The sequence below is a fragment of the Zosterops lateralis genome (assembly GCF_965231275.1).
Source record: "Zosterops lateralis genome assembly, chromosome: 2".
Classification (NCBI taxonomy): domain Eukaryota; kingdom Metazoa; phylum Chordata; class Aves; order Passeriformes; family Zosteropidae; genus Zosterops; species Zosterops lateralis.
The window spans coordinates 103485039-103508968 of record NC_139763.1 but is presented as its reverse complement, the minus strand read 5'-3'; the positions used below and the strand labels follow the sequence as shown (position 1 = coordinate 103508968).

The following is a 23930-nucleotide window of genomic DNA, read 5'->3' as shown; positions in this document are numbered from 1 at the left end:
GAGAGCAAATATTATCCTCCATAGGTGTCATGAGCTGAGCTGCTGGGAGAAAAGCCTCCTTAAATTGTTGGGATTCCTCCCAGCAGCACAGGGATGAGAGGAATAATATTTGGGAGAGGAACACACCCCGAATGACGGCGTCTGTGTGAGGGTGGGAAGCAGAGAGCAGCCGGCATCTCCCGGCCACAGATGGTTCCCATCAAGAGGAATTTTTTCTTGTTAATCCCAAAACAAGCTTGGGATGTATTTTTATTTCAGTGTTAAGAGGAGAAAAAAAGGAAGTCTGACATGACCCCCTGTTTTTCTGGCCTCACTCCCTGCTCAGCCTCTGCTGTGAGCAAGCACAGAAAATGTAGCTCATGTTAAAGGCAGGCACTCAGAGAACAAAAAATCCTGGGGGGTTCTTCCAGCTCCTCTTGACCTGGGAATTTATTCCATTCAAGCTGGAAATGGAGGTAAAAATCTAAAGCCTGGGTGTGTATTTGAAGTATCCTGTGCTGTTCTCTGGGCTGTTCATCAAGGCACAGAGGACATCCAGGTGCCTGTGGGGGTGTCACCAAGGGTGTCCACTCTCCCCTTTAAATCTTAAACCTGCTCTGAGCACCAGGGAGGGACTCCTGAGCCAATCCTCTCCCAAAGCCATCACATGAGCTCAGGAGCATTTCTAGCTCAAAAAACCCCCAAAACAGTGATAAAAATTGCAATCAGTGGGAGGACTGGGAATTAATTCTACTCAAAAGCCATCCCAAAAGCCCTGCTTTAAGGACTTGCCTGGCATGTTGGATGCCACAGTTCCACAAACTCCCTCTGAGGGAGCTGCCAAGTGGAACACCTTGGCATATCCCAGGCAGTTTGCAAGGAGAGCCATGGCTTGAGGATGTGGCACCTCTCCCAAATAATCAGCTGTGAGCCATCTGAAAGGATTCACATGGAAGCAGGGCCAGGAAATAACTTTTTTTCATGGAGTGACACTTATGGTCCATGGTGATGGCCCTGCTGGACCCTACCAGGTGGTGACCTCTCAATGGGAATTTTCTTTCAGCTGGAACTTCCTGGGATATTTACACCCTCAGATGACACTGGACATCCCCCCCCCCCCCCCCCCCCCCCCCATCTCTGGCAACTCCCTGGAGTGACTCAGGACGTGCAAACACTGACTCATCCCAACCTCCCAGGAGCATTGAACTGCCCACACACTCCAAAACAGCGTGGTGGGAGAAGGGAAAGGCTCCATTGGGCCTCCCCTGTGCCCTGAGGGAGGACTGCAGATGTATCAGCAAGCTGGGGCACTCAGGGCAGGCTGGGGCAGCCAAGGACCCTCTGGACAGGGATGGACAGAGATAAGGGCATCCTGGTGTGGGAACTGCTGCCCAGTATGGGAACAATGGATTGGGAGTTATCCTCCAGGACATGCTCTTCTGGCTCAGAAAGAAGGATTTGAAGAGGTGAGGAAGATCAGGAAATCCAGGGTTGGTGTCTTGGCAGCTGCAAAGGCTGGTGGCAGTTGTAAAGTCATCTTGGCTGCACAAATCCTAGTTTTCAGCAGGACATGATTATTCCATGCAAGGATAAAAATACGTGGTTTCTGCAGCAAACAGCACCACTGAAAAAGCTGCCAAGCTCTCGGGTCTGTGACCACCCACTGCAAATCCTGCTGGAAAACTGTGGAGGAACCTGGATCTGCTTGCCAGGGATGAGGTGGATGGTTCTCCTGGAGTTCTGAAATTTAAATGGACATTCAGATGCATAATTGGTCATCCTAAAAAAGCTGCTTTCCTCACGCCATTGAACACTATGGGGGACAAAACTCCCTGACCTGTTTTGTTTGTGAGTCAGAGCACCACATTTGGCATTTCTCCTCCCTTAGTCCTGGGAAATGGTCAAGTCCAGCCCCTAGCCCTGCACAAACACCCCAAAATCCCACCCTGTGTGTCCCTGGGAGCATTGTCCAACTTCTCCTGGAGCTCTGGCAGCCTCAGGGCTGTGCCCATTCCCTGGGGAGCCTGGGCAGTGCCAGCACCCTCTGGGGGAGGAACCTTTTCCTAAATCCAACCTAAACCTCCCCTGGGACAGCTCCATTCATTCCCTGGGTCCTGTCAGACACCAGGGTCGTTTTCCTGCCATTCCAAGGGGGCAGGATGGAGCTGGGACAGATCTCCAGGTGATACATGAGAAAGTGAGGGCTCCTGAGTGTTTTCCCTTCCCAGCAGAAGCAGGAGGGATGTGAGATGTGACATCCGTGCCCATCACTGGCCATTAAAGATTACAGCCCAGCCAGGCCAGAAGGATTGTAGGAGTCAATCCCATTTAAGCCTTTCTATTTAAAGGAATAAACTACCTAGGGAAAAAGCAGCCTAAGATTAGAAACTCACAGGATTTCCTCAAATTCCAGCCATCAGCCCCAGATTCAGCCCAAGGGGGTGGTTTGTTATTCTCCCAGAGCATGAATCCTGCCCCCCAGCAAAGTTAAGTGCAGCTTAACTTTGCAGCTCCATCACAGGCCCAAAAGCCATGCTCAAAGCTGTTTTAGTGCTGCTCCCTCTCTGCCTAAACCATCTCCAGTATTCCTTGATTTAAAATAGTTTTATAGGCAGGAGAGTTTTGGGGTTTTGCACAAGCAGGGGATGTTTCCTGCAAATTTCATATTGCTCAGGAGGATGCTCCTGTGCAGGAAAATCTTTCAGAAAATTTAATGCTAAGCAGGGTGGGAAGCAGAAATAAATGTTTTTCCTTTTTCTTGTTTTGGGTAGGAAAAGAACTCAAAGACCACCCAGCTCCACCCCTGCCATGAGGGACACCTTCCATTGTCCCAGGGTGCTCCAGGCCCCATCCAACCCGGCCTTGGACATTGCCAGGGATCCAGAGGCAGCCACAGCTTCTCTGGGCACCCTGTGCCAGGGCCTCACCTCCTTCACAGGGAGGAAGTTCTTGCCAATATCTAATCTAAAAATCTCTCACCTTAGTTTAAAATGACACAAAGGATGTGGGCAAAGCAGACAAAGTCACCCCATGCTTTGTGCCTCATCAGCCAGGAACTGGGAAGTCATCTGGGATCTGATACCTGGCTCTGCTGCTTCTCCCTAAGCTGGGTGTAACTCCAGCCTAATTTACCTTAAAGCAGGACAATAGGGAAGCCTAAAGGGATCCCAAAGGACCGAGGGATCCCCTCTGCCCCAGCACCACAGCAGGATGGGAGCAGTTGCTTTTTCCAGGAGTAGCACATGGGGCTGACTCATTCCTGACAGGAATTTCCCTCTCACCCATCCCCTCCTGCCCCCCTCTCTGCCTGGAGATTTTCCCCCAATAGCAACAAGGGGTGAGGGCAGCTGAAGCTCAGCCAAGAAGCAGAGACCTGCCCTGAATCCCTGACGTTTCAGCTGGCAGCAGCTGTGCAGGGACGTGTCCAAGAGGTCCCCACTCCCTCCCAGCTGTGTTTTGGGCAGGAGGGGAGGAGAAATCTGGAATACTGGGCAGAGCTGCCCCATTATGAGGGCGGGGAGACTGAGCATCAAAAGAGAGACATCTCATGTACCAATTGTCCCTGTGGTGGCCTTGAGGTTCAACCAGGGCTGGGCAGGGCACGTGAGGGAGCTCAGCCCTCCCAGGAAACCTCAGATCAGCTGCATGTGCACAAACAAGTCCAGCAGGATCCATCCAGCGATGACCACACAGCCAGGTAGCCCATGATTCATGGGATAACCATCTGCTGAAGCTGCAATCACTCACTTTCCACCTCCGGTTCTCCAGGCCAAGTGGCAAAGCCACAGGGGCAGAAGGTGCCTCTTGCCATGGCCACCAAGCAGAGCCTGGTCCCACAGCCCACAGCAGCAGGAGCTGCCAGGGCTGGTGCTGCAGCAGCTGTTGCTGTGACACAAGACCTTAACTCAGCTCCACACCACAGCAGGGATTTAGTAGGTACAGGGTAGCCTTGGGGACACACCTCAATTTCTCAAGGTACACAACCTGGAATGAGATCTTGGAAAGCTGGAGGTGGAAGGGAAGAGTCCAGAGGAGGACCTGATTTTCAGGAAAATAACAGGGAATCACAGAATCACAGACTGCTTTGGGTAGAAGTGACCTTAAACCTCATCCAGTTTCACTCCCTGCCATGGGCAAGGAAATCTTCCACTATCCCAGGCTGCTCCAAACCCCATCCAACCTGGCCTTGGACACCTCCAGGGATCCAGGGGCAGGCACAGTTTCTCTGGGCACCCTGTGCCAGGGCCTCACCATCTTCACAGCCAAGAATTCATTCCCAATATCCCATCTAAATTTACCCTCTTTTGGTTCATAACCTCATCCTACAACTGCTTACCCTGACAGATGCAGCAGCTCAGGATATAGGAAGGGCAGAGATGTGCCCCTCTCTCCAGGTGTGCTTTTCCTTCACCAGTTATCCCAAACACACCAAGTCTCCCTTTTTTTTTCCCTCCACACTGGGCAGCCACAGCTTGGACCTCAGTGGAAAATGCTTCCTTGAATGAGTGTGGCTGGATCAGCTGACTGGGCTGGCTACAGCAAATCTCGTGGTCACCCAGCTCTAAATGTGCAGCAGTGTCTGCCTAAGCCTTTCCGTTTATAGGACGGAGAGGGGAGCCGGGAGTGCAGAAATAAATCCTTTGGAAGCAGAAGGGGTTTGGAGACCGAACAGGACTCCCCAAGGGAAACAGTGGGAGTGCAGAGAGGGTGGGCAGCAAGCACAGGGATGGAGCTGATGGAGCATCACCAACTCCATGCTTCTGCTGAGCCAAGGTCAGGGAAAGGCACAGAGCTCTGGGAACTGGGATGAGAGCGCTGGGGCTGGGACCTGCCTGCCAGGCTGGGGAGGGAATGCAGTGCTGCAGTGCTCACAGGAGTGTGAAAGCCCCTCCCTGCCTCCCTCCTGCAGCCTGGCTCATCTCTCTGACCCCTGGCCTCCCCACAGGAGCAGAACTCTGGAATAAATCTCAGCTGTCTCCCAGCTCTTCCCTGGGTGAGCTGCCATGCCATGATAAAGCAGCTCCTCCCTCCAAGGCAAGCCCCTGAGCTCCAGCTCTTTGGGAAGGCAGCCTGCTGATGGACTGTGTCAGGGAATAAAAAATGCCCTGAATTGCCCCTTTGTCCAGCAGCTCCTGTGTCCTGAAGGAAGGCAAGCAGGAGGCATCTGGAGCTGTGTGCACAGGCACTCAGATCCCTGGTAAATCACCCCTGACAGGCTCTAAGAATCCTGACAGGCTCTAATTTCTCTCTCCTGGACAGATACAAGGGTAAAACTTGCTGCTTCACTTGGTTATCCCAATGCAAGGGTCTGTAAGCAATCCCTGAGTTATTCCGCAGGGATTTTCCTCACTGCTGGCAATTGCAAAGTCAGGAGAGGAGGGGACCTGAGCAGGAACTGCTGCTGAGGTTTCATTTCCAATATCCATCCCCTGAACACAAATGTTTTTGTCAGACCTGTAGGGGTTTTTCAGGTGGATCAGTGGGGTTTGCTGGCATTGGCACCAGCACCACTGAGGCTGTCAGCTCTGATCATGCACAGCTCGGGGCTCACTGGTGACTGAGAACAGGCTTGGGCTCCATCCAGTTCAGATCCAGTTAATTAAAGGAAATAAAACACTTCCCTACAAGCCAAAGCCCCTTTTCTGGGTGTTGTTTACTGGGAAGCTGCAGTTCTGGCCCAGAGCTGAGTGGGAGACCTGAAGGGTATCACTGCAAATCCCTTGTGTCTTGTAGGAAGCCAGCCCTTCCCGTTCCCTGCTAAAGGGGTTGCCTGCTGCTTGTGCATCCTGGCACATCCCTCTAGGACACACAGACATGTCCCAGAAACAGAGAAGCTGTGGCTGCCCCTGGATCCCTGGAAGTGTCCACAGCCAAGCTGGACAGGGCTTGGAGCAGCCTGGAAGGTGTCTTGCTCATGGCAGTGGGTGAGATTGGATGAGTTTTAAGGTCCTTTCTGACCCAAACCATTCTGTGCCATTATGATTGTACGAATTTATAGGAGAGCTGCTCTAAGTCACTCCCATCCCTACAAACTTTCTGCCAAGATTGTCCTGCAGATCCCATTTGTTCCTTGCCTCTCCTGTAGGCACGCTGCATCCCCAGCCCAGCCTGGGAGGAATTTGGGCAGCCTGAGGAACCCTCTTCAGGAGAAGAGGATGCTGCAGGTCCCTCAAAGAGAAGGAGAAGGACTCCCTCTCTCTGCTCCCAGGCAGAATAGCATCTTTGAAACTAAAACCTGGAAAGACATAAGGAATCTCCTGTCATGTTGCTCTCAGGCACCCGTGCCATGCTTCCACAGTTTGGGGTTATCTATACTGTCATCATCTTATTTCTAGTGATAAATCTAATAAATCACAGTTGAAATTATATTTAGCAGAGTCTGAAATGAGTTAAATTCCCCTTCCAGGCTGGGTTGGATAGGGCTTGGAGCAACCTGGGATAGTGGAAGGTGTCCCTGCTCATGGCAGAGGGTGAGACTGGGTGATCTTTAAGGTTCTTTCCAACTCAAAACAAGGAAAAAAAACAAGCAAAAATTCCAGGGGTTTCTATATCCATCTTTGCTTCCCTTTTTCCTTCCTGGTCCCTGCTAGCCTTGTTACTCCTCTTGGCTCTGCTTTTCTCCTTCCTAAGGGAGGACTGGCCTGGAAGAGCATCATTCCCAGGGCAGGTGGAAGAGGAAACAACTCTCCCGGGCAGAGGGGGGTTCCAGGACGCACTGCTGGGGCACATCCAGGGGCTGGGCGGTGGAAACTGAGCCCTTCCTACTGCTCCTGCAGGGATTGGCGGCTGGGGAAGGCTGGAGGCAGCCCGGGATGGTGCCGGAGCCGGGCAGCGGGGGGAGCAGTGAGACCGGGACACAGGACATGGGACAGGGAGCAGGAGGATGGAATGTCCCTGCCCGGAGCAGCGGCGGCTCCCCAAGCTCGGGAGAGATTCTCTGGGGGAATCAGCTGGGGCTCTGCCAGCACCCGGCCCCACAGAGGGGTGGGTTTGAGTTTGGGGATGCACAGAGGGGATGTCGTGGAGCTGGGTGGGATCTGCTCCCTGGGGAACCCCAGGAAAGGGGAGTAGTGCCAGAGCCACAGGGGACTCTCTGCAGGGGAAGCTGTGCCCAGGGATGGAGCAGGGTCTAATGAGTTCTGCAGCTCCCTAACTGGATCTGTGTGCTCCCAGTTCTCTGTAGCTCATGAAACCCAGCCAGCCCCTCTCTGTTCTCCACTATTTTTAAATCCATCTATTTCCGCTGGTCTGTCTGCTTTGGTGCAGCCTTTTCCACACTGACACTTCTGCAGCCCAGAAATCCTAAATATTCTCCTTCTCCCAAGTGTTTAAGCACTAGCTGCACTGGGGACCAGGGGAGCTCAGGGACAGCAGTGCAGGGGCTGTGCTGTTTATTGTGGGTTTATGGCACTTTCTGAAGCATGGGAAACTCTTGGCCACAGCCCCACAGAGCCAGAAGTGTATTCCCAGTGCAGGATTCAGGGCGTGGGATTGGAGCTGGGGCCAGAGACAGAAACCATGGGGGCAGTCAAGGCTGGAGGAGCTTTTTCACCGTGATCCCACCCTCAAGGACAGTGGTCCTGTGCCCCAGGGATGCAGGGCTGGCACCAAGGCACACAATTATCTGTTTAGCTGAAGCCAGAGCACTGGGATTTTCCAGCTAATGGGACAATGCAGGTGATGAGGCCCCAAAGGACCTCTGGAGTACACGGTGCCATGCACCCAGTGCTTCTCACACCCGTAAGGATTTGTCTGCACTGACTCTACATCAGCTCTGTGGTGCCCAAGATTCCTGCAGGGCTTTTTGGGTGTCCCCCCCATCCTGCCCCACCTTCCACTTCATACCTGCTTCCACAGGGTGACCATGGGGAAATGCCAGGGAAGTCAGGAAAGCTTCAGGCAGAGAATTGCTGGATTCATGGCACGTGGTGAGTCAGAGACGGAGCCCAGAGTGGATTCATTGTGCATCCCACAGTTGATGAACTTGCCTCCAGCAGATCCAATTACTCTATTAACTGGAATTAGGAAGAAAATCATAGTTAAATTGTTAATTCATCAAGACAGGACCATCATAGTCTGGTATAAAGATATTTCTAGATTTGGGAGGGTCTTTGGAAAATGAAGACAATTCCACAATGTACAAATTGCAGTTTCTCCATTATTTTGTGTGTCTAGCACACAGCTTTGTCATTGGAAACTACAATAACCAGAACTGGGTACTCCATAGCCAACAGAAACCCATGGGAGTTCAGGATTTGAGTGTTTCCCTCCCACTAAACTGCAGCCATGACTTGCATCCTGAACTGTTCAAAACTCAGGAGCTGCTTTAAGTTCTTTGCTGCTGCTTCTCTGTGTTCAGGCAGCAAAGGAGCTTGAAATAATTCCCAACTGGATGGGGCTAAGCCAGATCCATGCAGAAGAGGAGGGGGGCAGCAGTAAGAGGCTTTGATTCACACATGTCTTTGTAACCACAGCATCTCCTGGGTCCCAAACCAGGAGTGATCCCAGGGGGATTCAGGTCTTGACGTCAAAGCCAACAGAATCCACAAGTGCAAATGATTTCTAAGACTGAATTTGAGCTGTTTGTGCACGGCTGGGAAACATCCAGCATCCCTCCTGAAGGGAATCAGGAATGAAACAACGATCCTCATTCATCCAAACCTCCCACCCCACCTCTCCCAAGCACCTCTGCCCCAGGCTGAACAAGAGACCTTCTGTACAAAGCCAAATTCAGCATCTCTGATGCCTCCTCCAGTGTTGGGAACAGCTGTCAGATCCAGGGACATGCAGGAGATATTCAATGTGCTGAGTGCTGGGCCAGGAGCTTGGAGTGTGCTGCCTGGAGGTGCAGAGAGGCAGCTACTGCATCTCTTCCCACTGTGGGAAGCACACTTTGGGCATCCACGTTGGAGAAAGGCATCACTCATGGTCCCACAGGCTACAAAAAACACAAAGCAGAGCCTGTTCCTGCCTGGGGTTTACAGCAGAGTAACCAGGAGCAGGGAGGGAAGACAAGGATACAGAGGCTGCTCTGTAAATCCAGAGGACCCCTTGGCCATGAGATCCATCTCTGCTGGATGAGACTGGAGCTGGGATAAACCCACACAGAGTAGCTCCACATCCTGGGCTTCCAGCCCTGGGCTTCGGATTCTGCCCCAAACTCACTTTTCATGCCTCAGTCTCCCCAGCTTTTACAGAGGATAGTGAGCTTTGCCCAACTTTATAAAAACCTGGGACATCTGCAGATGCAGATCTGGTGTGATGAGTCAGATCTGCCTTGAGTGACTCAGCTGGCAGATCCCATCCAACAGCCACGGAGCTTCCCTTGCTCCAGGATCCATTTTGCTTTTTGTCCTTACTGCCAAGTGCTGACTATTCCCAACACTGAACATGCCTGTGAGTTTTAGAGGCATTTGGGAAGAAGCCTTTCTAGCTTCATTCTGAAATGGGAAACAGAGAAAAGTTCACTGGGCTTTCCTCTCTGCAAGTTACAAAAGACGGAAAACGGAAAACAGAGAGTGGAGTTTGCTTCTAAAATTAACATAACTCTCCTTGATGTGGGAATGTGGCTCTGCAATACCAGGAGCTGTTGCAGCACAGGGATGTGACCCTGGAAAAGTCTTTAATGTGTGAATGCAGCCCACTGGAAACTGGAATAAAATGTGAGCAGCTCCTTCTGAAGCTCCCAGGAGCAGGCGTCGCTCTGCAAGAATGCAGCATGGTTGCATCATGTGGTCTCCTTGAATCTTCCAGAAACCTGCCACTTCTTCCCTGCCAGAATTCATGGGGAATCTGTACAGTAGCTGGGAAAAACACTCTGCAATTTTCTGCTGGCATATTTGAAGCAGGCAGGAGTATCCAGGCTAAATGGGGTTTCATGCGGGGACATAAGGTAGATGTCACTTTTTTCCTAAGGGTTTCTAGCCTTGGAGATACATCCTGGCTTCTTGCAGACACATCCTAAACTGCCACGTTATGGATTAGGCCCCCTGACCCAATCTGGACCTATGGGAAGGGACATTTGCATCCTAGGTGGGTGTATTTTGTCACCCCCAGCAAAGCTGCAGCAGCTCAGATCTGGACACAAACTGGTTTGGCCCACCAGATCAGCATAACACCCCCAGGGTGGGGGCAACCACGGTCCTTGAAACTAGGGAATATGAAACCCCTTTTCCTGTTTGGTTTTACCCTAAAGGAGAGATTTTAGATTAAATATTGTGAAGGAATTGTTCCCTGGGAGGGTGGGGAGGCCCTGGCACAGGGTGCCCAGAGAAGCTGTGGCTGCCCCTGGATCCCTGGAAGTGTCCAAGGCCAGGCTGGCTGGGGCCTGGACACCTGGAGCAACCTGGGATAGTGGAAAGAGTCCCTGCCCATGGCAGGGGTGGGACTGGAGGGGCTTTAGTATTACTTCCACCCCAAACCAGTCTGAGATCCTGTGATCCCTGCTGTCTCTCTCTGGGCAGCTTTTCTGCTGCCTCTGCAAGAGCAGAATAGACAAAGAGGCTGCCAAGGCCCTTCCTAAGCATCCCTTTGCTTACACATCCTCAGCACTCAGCTGAGGAGGATTGCACTCGCTGTTTGTTCCTGCTGGGCCACTGCCCAGTGCTGAGCCCAGCGTGTCCTTCCTGGGATTCAGCCCTCCCTCCTCCTTCCCTGCCTTCAAACTGCTGCACCAACCCCCCAAAGTCCTCAAGGCAGCAAAACCCCCAGCCCTGTCCTGCCCCTCCTTCTTCTGGCATCAACAGGGGCAGTTTTAGGACTTGGCTTGTTGGGAACCTGATTCCTAAGGAAGAAAAGACTTTTAGGGACAGTAGTAGGACTGAGGAGACAGGCAGTTGTGTGACATCCTTGCACACACAGCACAGGCTGAGCCCACCCCGCCTCCAGCCTGAGCAGTGCTGTGCTGGAAGGAGAAGATTGGCTGCCTGAGGATCCCTCTCCAAGCCAGGCTTGGGTTTAGGGGCGTTTCTGTTCCCTCAGCTGGCTCCTGAATAAACGGTTTCCTTTTACATCCCGGTTTCCTCGGGAGAAGCTGAGAGGGGGGAGCGTGTGGGGCTGAGGCCTCCTCTCAGCTTCCACCAAAGGGGAAGGGCAGACAGAGCTCAGACCTTTCACATTCCCATATGCTCCTGGAAAATGCCAGGAAGAGACAAGGGAGAGCTCATTGCAGCAGAGTGAACTCAGCTTTTAACAAGAGCTGCCTCACCACAGTTCCACTCCGTGCAGAGCAGATCAACCGCTTGGGCCTTCTCTGCTTCTATTTTGTAATAAAGAGTGAAAACCTGGAATTGGCATATTCCTTGCTGCCTGAGGAAACTGATGTTGCAGCATTCCAAAGCCCTGGTGCTCCCACATCCTGTCCTTGAGATGGCCCCTGTGCCCGTAGGGCTGACGTGGCTGACAAACCAAGCACCTGCTTTTCCTTTTGTCTCCTTTTTGGGAGGATCTAGCCAGTCTCACTCACTGTGAGGCAGAAGGGAGAGGGTAAGGAGTGCACATCACCAGTGTTCATCTTAGAGCCACAGAGCTGAAGGTTGGAAAAGTCCTCTAGGACCACTGAGTCCAAACATGAGCCTGGAAAGGGCATCCTGGAGTCCTCCTGGCTTGCCACGACCCTAAACCAGTGCTCCTGGATCAGTGCAGGAACAGCCCAGGACCCCAGAGCCCCATGGGATCCCTCCCAAGGGATTGCAAATGCTTCCTGCCACATCCACAAGGATTTTATCTCCTCCTGCCATAGCCCAGCTCCCAGGAAGGTGTGGGATACAGGGGCTTGCAATCCAAGCTGCCATCACCAGTGCTGGCCCTCTGCTGAGGCCACACAGATGTCATTCTTTCCACCCAAAAGCACCAGAGGAATTCTGCCCCCCTGCCTCGCTGTGTTGGCAGGAAACCCTGTGGATTTTGAACTTTTCTCTGGGAGTATTAAACAGAGATTACAAACTGGGATCAAGAGAATCTCTCTCTGCTGTGCCCTGTGGGAAAGCTGCAGCTGCAGCCTCTGTAGCCTGTCCTCCCTGGTTTGTGCACCACAACATACCTGGATGAAGCCATGGATAGGGAATTTGTTCCATGGCAATCAGGTCTTTTCCTCTTCCTTTTCCTCCTCCACCACATCTGCTGAGGAAGCAAAAGGAGATCAGTGCTTTGCAGAGCATCTACAGAATTTGCCCCTTTAGGACATGTAAATCCAGTGAGCTCCCTGAGAGCCTGGAGCTGGCATGGCCAGCTGAGCACAGCAGGCTGGCGCAGGGAGTTGGCTCTCACTGCTGCACTCCAGACAGGCCAGGGCACAGATCCACGGGATGCAGCCTTTCAGCTCCACTGCCATCCTTTGTGTGCCATCTGCTCACACAAAGCTGGGCCCTCCCAGCTCCCCCCAGGCCAGAGCTGGGCATGGCTGAGAGCCAGAGAGGGGGGAAAGGGCTGGGATCCCACTCCAGTGCAGGGCACTGCTGCCAGCAAAGCCACAGCTCTGGGATGCCTGGGGCTGCATGGACGAGCTCACAGTGCCAAACGAGGGTGTGCAGGGAGGAGATTAAAGTGCTCATCCCAAACCTGTCCTTGAGCTGAGCCAGGAGCAGAATTCCCCCAGAATCTTTGCATGTGGGGACCTGGAGGAGCAGGCAAGCCCTGACTAGTTTTAGAGCAGAGAGGGATCCAGGAAGAGCTCAGAGCCCCTTCCACTGCCTAAAGGGGGCTTGTGAAAAAGAGACAGAAGGATTTTTTATAAGGGAAGAAAGTGACAAGACAAGGAGGAATGGCTTTCCACTGCCAGGGGGCAGGGTCAGATGGGATATTGGGAAAGAATTCCTCTTGTCAGGCCCTGGCACAGGGTGCCCAGAGAAGCTGTGGCTGCCCCTGGATGCCTGGAAATGCCCAAGGCCAGGTTGGATAGGGCTTGGAGCAATCTGGGACAGTGGAAGATGTTCCTGCCCACGGCAGGGGGTGGCACTGGGTGATTTTAAGGCTCCTCAGTGCTGGCTCTGAGCATTCCTGCCCTCCTTAGCCATGATCCTGGAAAGCAGAAATCCTGCACCAGTACTGCCTCACAGCAGCACGTAAGATGACAGTGTGTCTCCAACACAGGAAAACAGGATGAGTCTCCTGGGTCACTGTAAGGTGAAAGTGCAAAGCTGCTGGAGTTTATATTTTAAAAAAGTCCTGTCCAAAGAACACACAGTGTCTGCTTTCGTAGAAATAAAACACTCCTTCAATAGATAATCAAGTGCATTGGTAACAAACAACCAGGACAGCACCAATCCGGATGTTTCCTGGCTGGGCATGGATTGTTTCCCACAGACCTGGACTCCTACTACAGTTGGATTTCACTGCTCTCCATCTCAGCAGCTGCTCCAGGCCCATTCCAAGCACTGCAACAATGGCCTGGAAATCTCCCTCTGTTTTTTCTTGGGGGCTGTAGGATCACACCCATGTCACAAAAACTTCGGGTGGTTTTTAATTTGAGGCTCAGTGGATCTGCACTGCCCTAAACCCACGAGGTCAACCCATGCTGGAAATAACTCCAGACAAAAGAAACTCGAGTTTTGCCCTGCGCAAGTGCGGTTTGGAGGGGAGGAGCTGGGCTGGAGGAGTGGATGTGTCCCTTTGGCAGCTGGAACCACTTATTACATGAGCAGGGGAGACGGAAGACGGCAACTCCCAGTTTGGCTCCCCCTTCTCAGTCCCCATCCCACCGCTGGAGGAGCTCCTACGTGGCACTGTGGGGGCTGGGAGCGCCTCTGCACAGTCCAATCACACTTGGAAATCACTGGAGAGCAGCAGGAATCTTCCCCAGCAATGCAGAGCAGCCCGATTTCCAGAACTTCGGCCCTGGACAAAACTGTTCACAATCACGATGAAGCTGTTTGCTGTCATTTTGGTAGAACTGACTCATTCTCTGCATATTCACATCCTAAATCTCTGCAGGGGTTTGGGGGGCTCCTACCAGGTTGTATTGTAGAGACAGCAGGAATAGATTGAAATATACACTTGAAAATCAGGAAAAATCTGAAATACCTTTATGCTGGGCTGCCAGCCCTCAAACATAACTATTTTCATTCTACTCCAAATTCATGTTATTGAGGCAGAGCCATTTCAAAGGACTGAAGGACAGAGCCCCCAGTGTCAAAGGACTTTGGTGCTGGGAGGCAGTGAAAGAAATCAAGATTAAAAATTTAGGAGTTTATTTTAAATTTCACTCAGAAGGTGAAAAAAATCTTACATGGGAAGTAATTACAGAGAAGGGTTTGAAGGTGGAGCAATTCAGAATTTGGCAGAGAAAAGCAGCTGACAGTGGAAGTTTAAAGGAGCTTTTCTCATTTCTCAGCTGGCACATGCTCTTGGTACAGAATTACAGTACAGTAATATTTACCTTGGTATTGATAGTTTGATATCAGCAAATTCATTTTTAATAAAGCAAAAAATTATACTATAAAAACTAAGGGATTCCCAGAGAACTGTTGATCATTTATGCAAACACAAAACGAAGCTAACTGCACCAAAATACACTAGTGCACCAAAATCTGTTCCTTAAGGTATTTTAAAGCTCTTTTTCCCACTGAATCCCTCCCTAACCAGTTCTCTAAATATCCCTGAGCATCAGGTTTATTGCAGCTGATGGAAACTTTTTTTTACAGGGAGGGCTCAAACATCTCCCCTTGTATGAGATGAGAAGTATCTGCTCACATGGCACCATCTGAACAGTTCAGATGAAAGAAAAATGGCACTTTTGGATGCTACCTTCCAGAATAGGTAGGCTATGAAGGGGAATTCCAAAGTAAGATGCTTCCAAGACAACAAGCAGAATATTCAAAGCCAGAAGGAAAAATCAGATGCTGTTTGCTACTACAGCAACAGGAGGCTGAGACCTGCTGTCTTCAGAGGGAAGCAGAAAAACTTGGCAGAGGCAAAATTAGGGGGGAAAATGAAATTACAGAGTGATTAAAAAAGAGTTGTAGAGATCAGTTAGAGAACACAAGGATGCAGCATCCTTCTACTGATGCAACCATCCACAAGGTGGATGGTATCTCAAATATCCCTACATCCCAGATTACCATGAAAACAATCCTGTGCTGTCCTAAAACATGACAGGGTTGAATCTGAGCTTCAACACTTGTGACTCAGCAGAACCCTCTCCATGGCACAGCTTTTCTGGCCACCCTGTGCCAGGGCCTCTCCACCCTCCCAGCCAGGAATTCCTTCCCAATATCCCATCTATCCCTGCCCTCTGGCAGTGGGAAGCCATTCCCTGTGTCCTGTCCTTCCATCCCTTGTCCCCAGGCTCTCTCCAGCTCTCCTGGAGCCCCTTTAGGCACTGAAAGGGGTTCTGAGGTCTCCCTGGAGCTTCTCCTCTCTCTTGGAGGTCACCAGTCAGGGTACCCTTCAGATGGCAGGATGGGGCAGGTGTTAAACACTGGCTGCCTGTGACTGCTCCAGTCGTGGCTTGAAGCCCTTTGCACCACTCCTGACTTCATATGAAGGGTAACAGCCCAGAAACAAAAAAACAAGTATGTCACTACCTGCCTTTGCTACCAACAACCATCCAGCTGCAGGAGATGTGAGGAACAGGGAGAGGATGGAAATAAGATGGACTAGAGTCCTGTAAAAAGGCAAAAGCACCGTTTGGGCAGGGAATAGCTCCCCATGTTCCTGCTGCAAGGGCTGGCTGGGCTCAGGCAGGGGACAGGCTGGGGACAGGCTGGGACAGGCAGGGGCAGCTCCGGGAACGCGCATCCCCCCATCCATCCCGACCCCCCTTCGGCGGCGCGGGGCCGGCATTCCCTGCCATTGGCGGCCGGCCGGGAGAGAGCTGGGACGGATCCTCCCCTTCCTCTCCCTCCCAGGCATTTTTGAGAGGGTTTTCCCAACTTTCCAGAAGTTTCTCCCCGGCCCCTTATATACCCCCTCCGCAGGACCGGGAGGTGCACAGGGAGCCGAGCAAAGCCGTGTCCCGACCCCACAGGTAAGAGGGGGGGAGCCGGGGGACCCCGGGCTGACAGGGTGGAGACCGAGCTGAGATTGCAGCAGGGTGGGGGGGGGGACGAGATTTTGGGGTCCTGTAGCCTCCTGGCTGGGAAAAAAAAATTGGGGGGAGGGTTATGGAATGGGAGAAGGGGGTGCGTGGGAGGGGTAGGCTGCAATGGAGTGGGTGGAAGTGGGGGACAGGGATACAGACTGTCCCATGAGCTGGCTCTGGGTTTTTGAGGAACAATAGTTTAAAAATCCCCCAGTTTTGCCTCCAGTTTGCAAGAGGTGGTCACAGTGAAGCTGCAGGAGAAGCTTTCAGAGAATGACGAAAAAGAAAATAGGGATAAGGGAAGCTTTAGTTTGATGTGAGTGAAATCCTCCAGCCCCTGCTCTGGCTCAGCCTGGGAGCCTCCAGGACCCTGGGCACCATCCCAATGCAGGAATGAGAGCTCTCCCTGCAGCCTCCCGCCACAGGACGGCCCGACCCGTCCTTCTGCTGCCTTAACCAAGTGTCACATCCCTCTGGTGACATGGAAATGGCCTTTCGCCTGCACTCCTCTGCCCTGCAGCTCTGCCCTGCTCCTGGGAGAAACAGCCCTCGGAGGACTTCACCTCCACATCCCGCCAGGAAAGCGGGTCCCGGCAGTCCAGGGAAGGCTGTGGAATGCCACGCTGGCACTGGGCGTCCCCTCGCTATCGGAGCACAGGAGAGGATGTTGCTGGCTGTGCATTCCCCACATTCCCTCCATTTTCACCATGAGTTATGAATTCACCCATAACCGCTGCCGTAATCCAAGAATGGGCAAAATCTCTCCGTCTTGGGCTCTGTGACTCAGCAGAGCCCAAATCTGTCACCCGGTCCTGAAATAATGAACCTTTTTTCAAGCTGAGGATGAAGCAGTGCAGGCCCACCCCCTGCTCACAAGAGAACTACTCCATGTATCTGTTTTCTTTCAGAAAGAAAAAGGCAAACGTTGACCTCACTATGAAACAGTTTCAAGGTATCCTTAGAAATAAACGGGAAATAGAAAAACCAGAAGGAACCTCCTCAGACTTCCAGCGTTTGTCATCCTGGCTGCACTTTAAAAGTGTCAAGGGCAGTTTTGAGCCTGTTGCACAAATTTTTGCTCTTGAGGGAGCTGGGATGGCTCTTCCCTTTAACAGAAGCCTTGCTCCCAGAAAGGACTGTAGGTAGCAATCACCTCCCTCTCTGAGGCTATGTAATTCTCACTCTGGCACAGGGTCCCTGGTGGAACTGCGCACTCTCTTTGCCTGGGGCTACGTGCTGCGTGTTTCCTTCCATATGTAATCCCAGCGGGCCCTTCGCTTCCTGCCTGGAATACTTTAACCCCGCTGCAGCCTTTCCCTGCCTCCCCATGCCAGGGGCAGCCCCTGAGGCTGGGCAGGAGCAGGGTGGGAGGAGAGGACCACCAAGGAACAGAACTTCAGTGTAGTGATGCAGCTCCTGTGGAGGAAAAGGTGCCCCCCAAGCTGGAGGTGGAATTTAAGGCCTGAGCAGCTGCCAGCAGGAAGGTTTGCTGAGTGAAGGCAGGAGGGAGGGGAGGTGTGGGGCCAGGTGGGATGAACTCCAAAGGACTTACAGGCACTTAGGACTGGTCAGTCTGCACATGCACCAGAGCTGGGGGCTCAGAGCCCTTGGTGGGGATGGGTTCACCTGCTTTGGGATGAGATCCATCCACCTAAGGCATGAACTGAAGGCTCTTCTGGGGGAAGATGAGGCTCCCCCTCCTCCCTCTGCCCCAGTACCTCCCCAGCAGGGCTGGGGCAAACCAGAGTCGAACAGAGCAGATCAGACAGTGCAGTGCAGGATCTTTTCTAGGACTGCCTCTAGATTTGCTTGGTGGAAGCTCACGTGCTCCATCTAGTGCCAAGGAGGCTGAGGATCTGGGGCCCGGGCTGGGGTCCCCAGAGAGGACGGTCCTCGCCACGCAGCCCTTGGATCAAGGGGTAGCACTGTGCTGCGTGGACCCCGGGCAGCACAAACATCCTGCTTCCAGCTTTTCCTGATGAGGGCAGAGCTTTGTTCTGCACTGGAGACAGAATCATGGAAGGGTTTGGGTAGGAAGGGACCTTAAAGTTCATCCAGTCCCACCCCCTGCCATGGGCAGGGACACCTCCCCCTATCCCAGGTTGCTCCAAGCCCCATCCAGTGTGGCCTTGGAACTTCCAGGGATCCAGGGGCAGCCACAGCTTCTCTGGGTAACCTGTGCCAGAGTCTCACCACCCTCACAGAAAAGAATTTCTTCCCAATATCCCATCTAAATCTGTCTTCTTTCACTTTAAAGCCATTCCCCCTTACCCTGTCAAGATCACATGAGAAATACCTGTTGCTTACATTCCCTGACCCTTAAATCATTCACTGTACATTAACTTTGGAATACAGGGAAACCCTTAGGAAGGAAGCTTTCATTCCAAATGCACAGGCTCTCCTTACCAGGGTGCAGCCTGCACTCCTGAAGATTAATTGTTGCTCAGGATGGACTTGGGATGGTTGCACCCCAATGAAGCACTGGGGCACTGTCACTGGAACCAAGGAGTGGGTTTCTCTGGAAGAGCCCCTGGGATCTCTGGATGCTCCAGGAATGGTTTAGATCATGCTGATGGTGAATTTTCTTGCCCAGCAGGTCCTGGGAGGTGCTGGGTGCTGCTGAAGCCATGTGGATTATCATGGGGCTGGCCCTGCTGGGCCTTGCTGCGGCCGTGCCCTCGGAGGACAGGAAGCTGAGCGACAAGGCCACCACGCTGGCCGAGCGCAGCACCACGCTGGCCTTCAACCTCTACCACGCCATGGCCAAGGACAAGGACATGGAGAACATCCTGCTGTCCCCCGTGGTCGTGGCCTCGTCCCTCGGGCTGGTGTCCCTCGGGGGCAAGGCCACGACGGCCTCGCAGGCCAAGGCGGTGCTGAGCGCGGACAAGCTGAATGATGACTACGTGCACAGCGGGCTGTCCGAGCTGCTCAGCGACGTCAGCAACAGCACTGCCCGCAACGTCACCTGGAAGATCGGCAGCCGCCTCTACGGCCCCGCCTCCATCACCTTCGCCGAGGACTTTGTGAAGAACAGCAAGAAACACTACAACTACGAGCACTCCAAGATCAACTTCCGGGACAAGAGGAGCGCCCTCAAGTCCATCAATGAGTGGGCGGCCCAGACCACGGATGGGAAACTCCCGGAGGTCACCAAAGACGTGGAGAAAACTGACGGGGCCCTCATTGTCAACGCCATGTTCTTCAAACGTAAGTTCCACCTTCAGTTCTTGGTACAAGTGACCCAAAATCTCCCCTGAGCACACAAAATCATGGAATGGTTTGGGTTGGGAGGAGCCTTAAATATCATCTAACAGCCCCAAGGGAAGGTGGACAAATCCTAGGTCTGCTGGAGGTAGCTCTTTGTCAGTGGTTGGGAACTGTGCAGGGAATTACCGCCCATCCCCTTTATTACAAGCTGTGTTTCTCTCTCTCCTGTAGCTCACTGGGATGAGAAGTTCCATCACAAGATGGTGGACAACCGTGGCTTCATGGTGACCCGTTCCTACACCGTGGGAGTGCCCATGATGCACCGCACAGGTGAGTGGGAAACCTCCTGCCCTGCACCAAGACCAGCTGGAGTTAGGATCATTGTTATTCCTTACCCAGATTCCCACCACCTGCTTCTAAGATGGTTTTGCTTCACAAGAGAGAGCAAAGCAGGGGAGTGTTTGTTCTGCTGATTCAGTCCCCCTGTGAGCAGAGAGAATCCATGTTTACTACGAGGTGCTTGGCTGTTGGGACCAAATCCTGGCTCATCACACAAATGAGAGCCACAGCCAACTCCAATAATGCTGGGCCACTTCCCAAAAGGGTGTCCAGACTCTCTTCCTTCCCTGGTAAGGGAAAGTCCAGGCTGAATTCACTTAGCCTCTGCTCCACATCTCACTGTTCCCTGCTTCTGGTTTCAAGGTCTCTACAACTACTATGATGATGAGACAGAGAAGCTCCAGGTGGTAGAGATGCCACTGGCTCACAAGCTCTCCAGCATGATCTTCATCATGCCAAACCATGTGGAGCCTCTGGAGAGAGTGGAGAAATTGCTGAACAAGGAGCAGCTCAAGACCTGGACTACCAAGATGAAGAAGAGATCAGTGGCCATCTCGCTGCCAAAAGTCGTCCTGGAAGTCAGCCACGACCTTCAGGTAAAGGAGGTCCTTAAACAGTTGGGCCTTACAGTTCTGTGGGATGGGAGGAACAGTGAGATGACGGGTCATCCATGCCTGCTGCCCCTTTTCCCTCTTGCACTGTGTCATCTCCAGGAGGGTTGCTGATCTCTTATCTCCTCCTAGAAACACTTGGGTGGCCTGGGCCTGACAGAAGCCATTGACAAAACCAAGGCTGACTTGTCCAAGATTTCCGGCAAGAAAGACCTTTACCTGTCCAATGTGTTCCACGCCGCGGCTCTGGAATGGGACACGGAAGGGAACCCCTACGACGCCGACATCTATGGCCGAGAGGAGATGAGGAACCCCAAACTCTTCTACGCTGACCACCCCTTCATATTCATGATCAAGGACACTAAAACCAACTCCATCCTCTTCATTGGCAGGCTCGTGAGGCCCAAAGGCGACAAGATGCGTGATGAGTTGTAGTTGGGTTTGTTTTGGTTGGGTTTTCTTTTTTCCCAGAGCTTTGGTTTGTGTGTGTTTTTAGGGGGGGATTTTGACAAATGGGAAACACTATTTTGTATCCTTCTCGAACCATGGGTGCTATTCAGACCAGGGTGCATTGTGAAGAGAAACCAGCGTACACTTTACCTCACCCCAAAATCCAGATTGCACAAACCCACCTCCAGAGAGGAGCAGGGGAGCCTGGCACTGGAGGTCACCAGGAGTCAGCTGAGGTGGCCACGTTGAAGCTGAGCTCCTCCCTGCACTGATTAAGCCTCCTGCTCAGTTCCTTGCTGCTCCACCAGCCCTGCCAAGGCACCACCTTCCCATCCCAAACGCTTCCATCCCGCCGCACGCTTACCACTGCTGCTTTTCTCTCGCCTGGGTGCCCTGTGGCACCGCTCCAGAGCTCTTCCCCGCTTCTCTCTTCTCTCTCCAGGAGTGTGTAACAGAGCTCCAAGGGCCAGTTGTGCAGTCCAGCCCCTGCAGGGCCCTGGACCAGAGCAGGAGGCAGCACAGCAGAATGGATATTGTATGGAGTTGTGCCCTTCTGTACTGCCTAACCCTGTGCTCTGCATTTGATGCTTCAACCATAAGTGCTCCTTAGGGAGAGCATCAAAGCCAAGAGCACCTTGGATGAACATTTTATGGAGAACTAAGGGGCTTTGGGATGTCAGGGCAAACCCAAAGTGCAGCTTGGGTTCCTAGAAAGGATATCCTGAGGTCCCTTCAACACTCCACCCCTTGGGATCACTGAGGGGTGTAATTAAACAGGTAGCTGTTCTCACTTCTCTTTCCTGTAGGGCTGGGAAAGACTGTTTCCACTGCCAGGACTCCCAGTTCAGACCAGAAATGGTTCCAATCAGCTCCCTGTGGAGCTGACCCAAGGCACTCCTGGCTGGCTTCTCACTAGGAGGTGGGATCAGGTTCACCTCCACTTTCTCGCTTAATTAAACACAAAGCTTTAAAGCTGCCATTACCTGACTTCCTAATTATGCTCTGCTGAAGCTCCATGGTACTTTAGCTCCCTGTCTGCTGACCTGGATAAGGGGACCCTGAAAAACAAAGGTATTTATAGTTATATTTATGTCTGATAATTAGCAGGTTTCACAGCCTGATCCAGGCTATTCCTAACCTCTCTTCAAGGGATATCAGGTCAGTACTATTTAAAGGAGCTGATGTTATCCCAGGAGTATTGCAGCACTTGCCACGCACTGAGAGACACCACAAGGCAAATACTGAGATTACAGAAATGAGGAAAATCCAGTGGATCTGCCAGTTTTCTGAAACCAGCATGGAGCACCTCTATGGCTTTGCTTTATCTCCCTGCCAGTTTTCCCTGACATAGAAGCCCAATACTGCATATTCCCAGGAGCTGGGAGGCAGGAGGCAATGCCAGGGGTGTCCCCAAATGTGGGGACACTTCCTGGTGATTCAGTGCACTGAACCCACACACAGAACGTTCTGGAGGCTGGGGTGAAAGGGGTGGGCAAGGCAAGAACACACTGTGGGATATTGTGAATAATTTGCATCATGTGGATGCAGGCGTCTGATGGCTTTTATTGTCTGTTCTTGTACCACACAGTGACAGTTGTGTACTTTTGCAATAAAACTTTTTCAATGAATCCCTGGCAGCTGGAATCCCTTGTAGAGGAAAATAAACTTAAGCACGTTCCTCACTATCCTTAAATCCAAGACACCCTAATGTAGTGACTATGGACAAAAATTACTCAATACACAAGATGAATTCCCATGGCACATCAGTCATGAGAAAGAAACACTCTCAGCAGCTTTTCCCTTCATTGTTTTCTCCTGAAACTGCAAATACGCAACACTTTTAATGCTCCACAGGTAAAGAACTAAGTGCCCTGTCCTGCTGGGCCATTCAGCAGAATAAAAAGTGAGCTAACAACCACAGGGACCAGCCTTCCTGACCCTCCAAGCCAAAGTTACTCCAGCTGGGATCCACTCTGGGGAAACTGAGGAGGAAAAAACTGCAGGCTAAAGATATCTTCCCCAGGTGGAAAATCCAGCAGTGGCAGACCCTGCTAATCCATGTTCTCCCACTGCTGGAAAGGGATGAACTGTCTGCCACTCAAGCAAAATTAAAGGCACAGACACATCCCCTTTTCCCTGGGCTGGGCAAGGACACACATCCCTGTGGAGCTGCTCCCACACTGGAAAAGCACCAGGTGCTCCTTAATTTTCACTAAATTGGAATTACTGAAGCCACCTCTGGCACTAACCACATAAGAAACACCATGAACTTCGAACAGCAGTATTAAAACTAAGTTAAAGCTTTGCAGAGTTCCTGAGTTCATCCTACCCCCACCTCATCTTCCAGGGTTTTTGTCCAAGGGAAGCACCCAAAAGACACAGGGAACTAAATGAGCTCCCCCTTTTGGAGCTTTAAACAGCTCAGGGTGGTGGTAATTTCAACCAAGACACATGGAAAAGGTGTCCAGCTCACACTTGGACCCACAGCTTCTCTGGGCACCCTGTGCCAGGGTCTCATCACCTTCCCAGGGAACAATTCCTTCCCAATATCCCATCCATCCCTGCCCTCTGGCAGTGGGAAGCCATTCCCTGTGTCCTGTCCCTCCATGCTTTGTCCCCAATGCCTCTTTAGCTCTCCTGGAAGCCCTGTAGGCACTGGAAGGGCTTTGAGGGATTCCTGGAGTCTTTTCTTCCTCGTTACTTGCACATGTCTTGACTCTACCAGTGGACAGGGTAATGGACAGGGTTGGAGAGCTTTTAACAAGGAAGAAGTGGAGCAATCTCCAGGAAATCCAGCCCTCCATGGGAGGCAGCAGGAGAGATTTCTAACCACCACCATCTACCACATGGGAATGTTTAAGAATTTAGAGACAAGATGCAAAACTGGGTGTGACTTTCATTACTTCAGATCTTCCCATTTTCAAACATTTCCTGCTCCTTACGATCTGACAGAGCTAGTATTTTCAGATTATTTCCAAATTCAAATTTGTATGAAAAAATTATAGTTGGCATCAGTCTAATATTTATATGAACTGTTTAAATCTCTGCACTGAATGGTGTGCACAGAAACCTGAAATCACTCACTGACACCTTAAGGCACATCTTGTTTTTGAAACTTTAACAAGATTCCCAGGTGTGCCAGAGAAGCTGGGAACAGCAAGGCTGAGGCTCCCTAGACAGACCAGTTTGAAATTCCAGTTCCTAAGCTGCCAGCCTAGCTCCTGCAGAGCAACCTCCTAAAACCAGAAATGTGGCTGTGAAAGCTATTCCTTAACAGTGAACAGGCTTTCAATTCCTCAAAATCTAACCTCCTTGATCCTGCA

At 51.9% G+C, this 23930-nt stretch overlaps 1 protein-coding gene and 1 long non-coding RNA gene across 8 annotated transcripts; one reads left to right on the top strand and one right to left on the bottom strand.

The window, feature by feature from the left end:
- Positions 1-1130: 1130 nt before the first annotated feature.
- Positions 1131-12861, bottom strand: LOC310923944. Of its 4 annotated transcripts, none has more exons than XR_014592721.1 (4): positions 12538-12861; positions 12020-12099; positions 7825-7994; positions 1131-1719 (listed from the first exon to the last, which is right to left on the bottom strand). It is a non-coding gene; the product is annotated as an uncharacterized lncRNA (long non-coding RNA). The 4 variants fall into 4 exon arrangements; XR_014592722.1 differs by having other exon boundaries at positions 12020-12096; XR_014592723.1 differs by lacking the exon at positions 12538-12861 and adding an exon at positions 12247-12332.
- Positions 12862-15461: 2600 nt separating this feature from the next.
- On the top strand, positions 15462-22235 carry SERPINH1 (serpin family H member 1). Of its 4 annotated transcripts, none has more exons than XM_083884860.1 (5): positions 15462-15943; positions 18594-19207; positions 19439-19537; positions 19910-20142; positions 20290-22235. In XM_083884860.1, exons 2-5 carry the CDS (start codon positions 18625-18627, stop codon positions 20590-20592), a joined length of 1218 nt encoding a protein of 405 aa, XP_083740986.1. In that variant the 5' UTR covers positions 15462-15943; positions 18594-18624; the 3' UTR covers positions 20593-22235. The 4 variants fall into 4 exon arrangements, with proteins under 4 accessions (XP_083740986.1, XP_083740987.1, XP_083740985.1 ...); XM_083884861.1 differs by having other exon boundaries at positions 18591-19207; XM_083884859.1 differs by lacking the exon at positions 15462-15943 and adding an exon at positions 17267-17481.
- The last annotated feature ends 1695 nt before the right edge of the window (positions 22236-23930 follow it).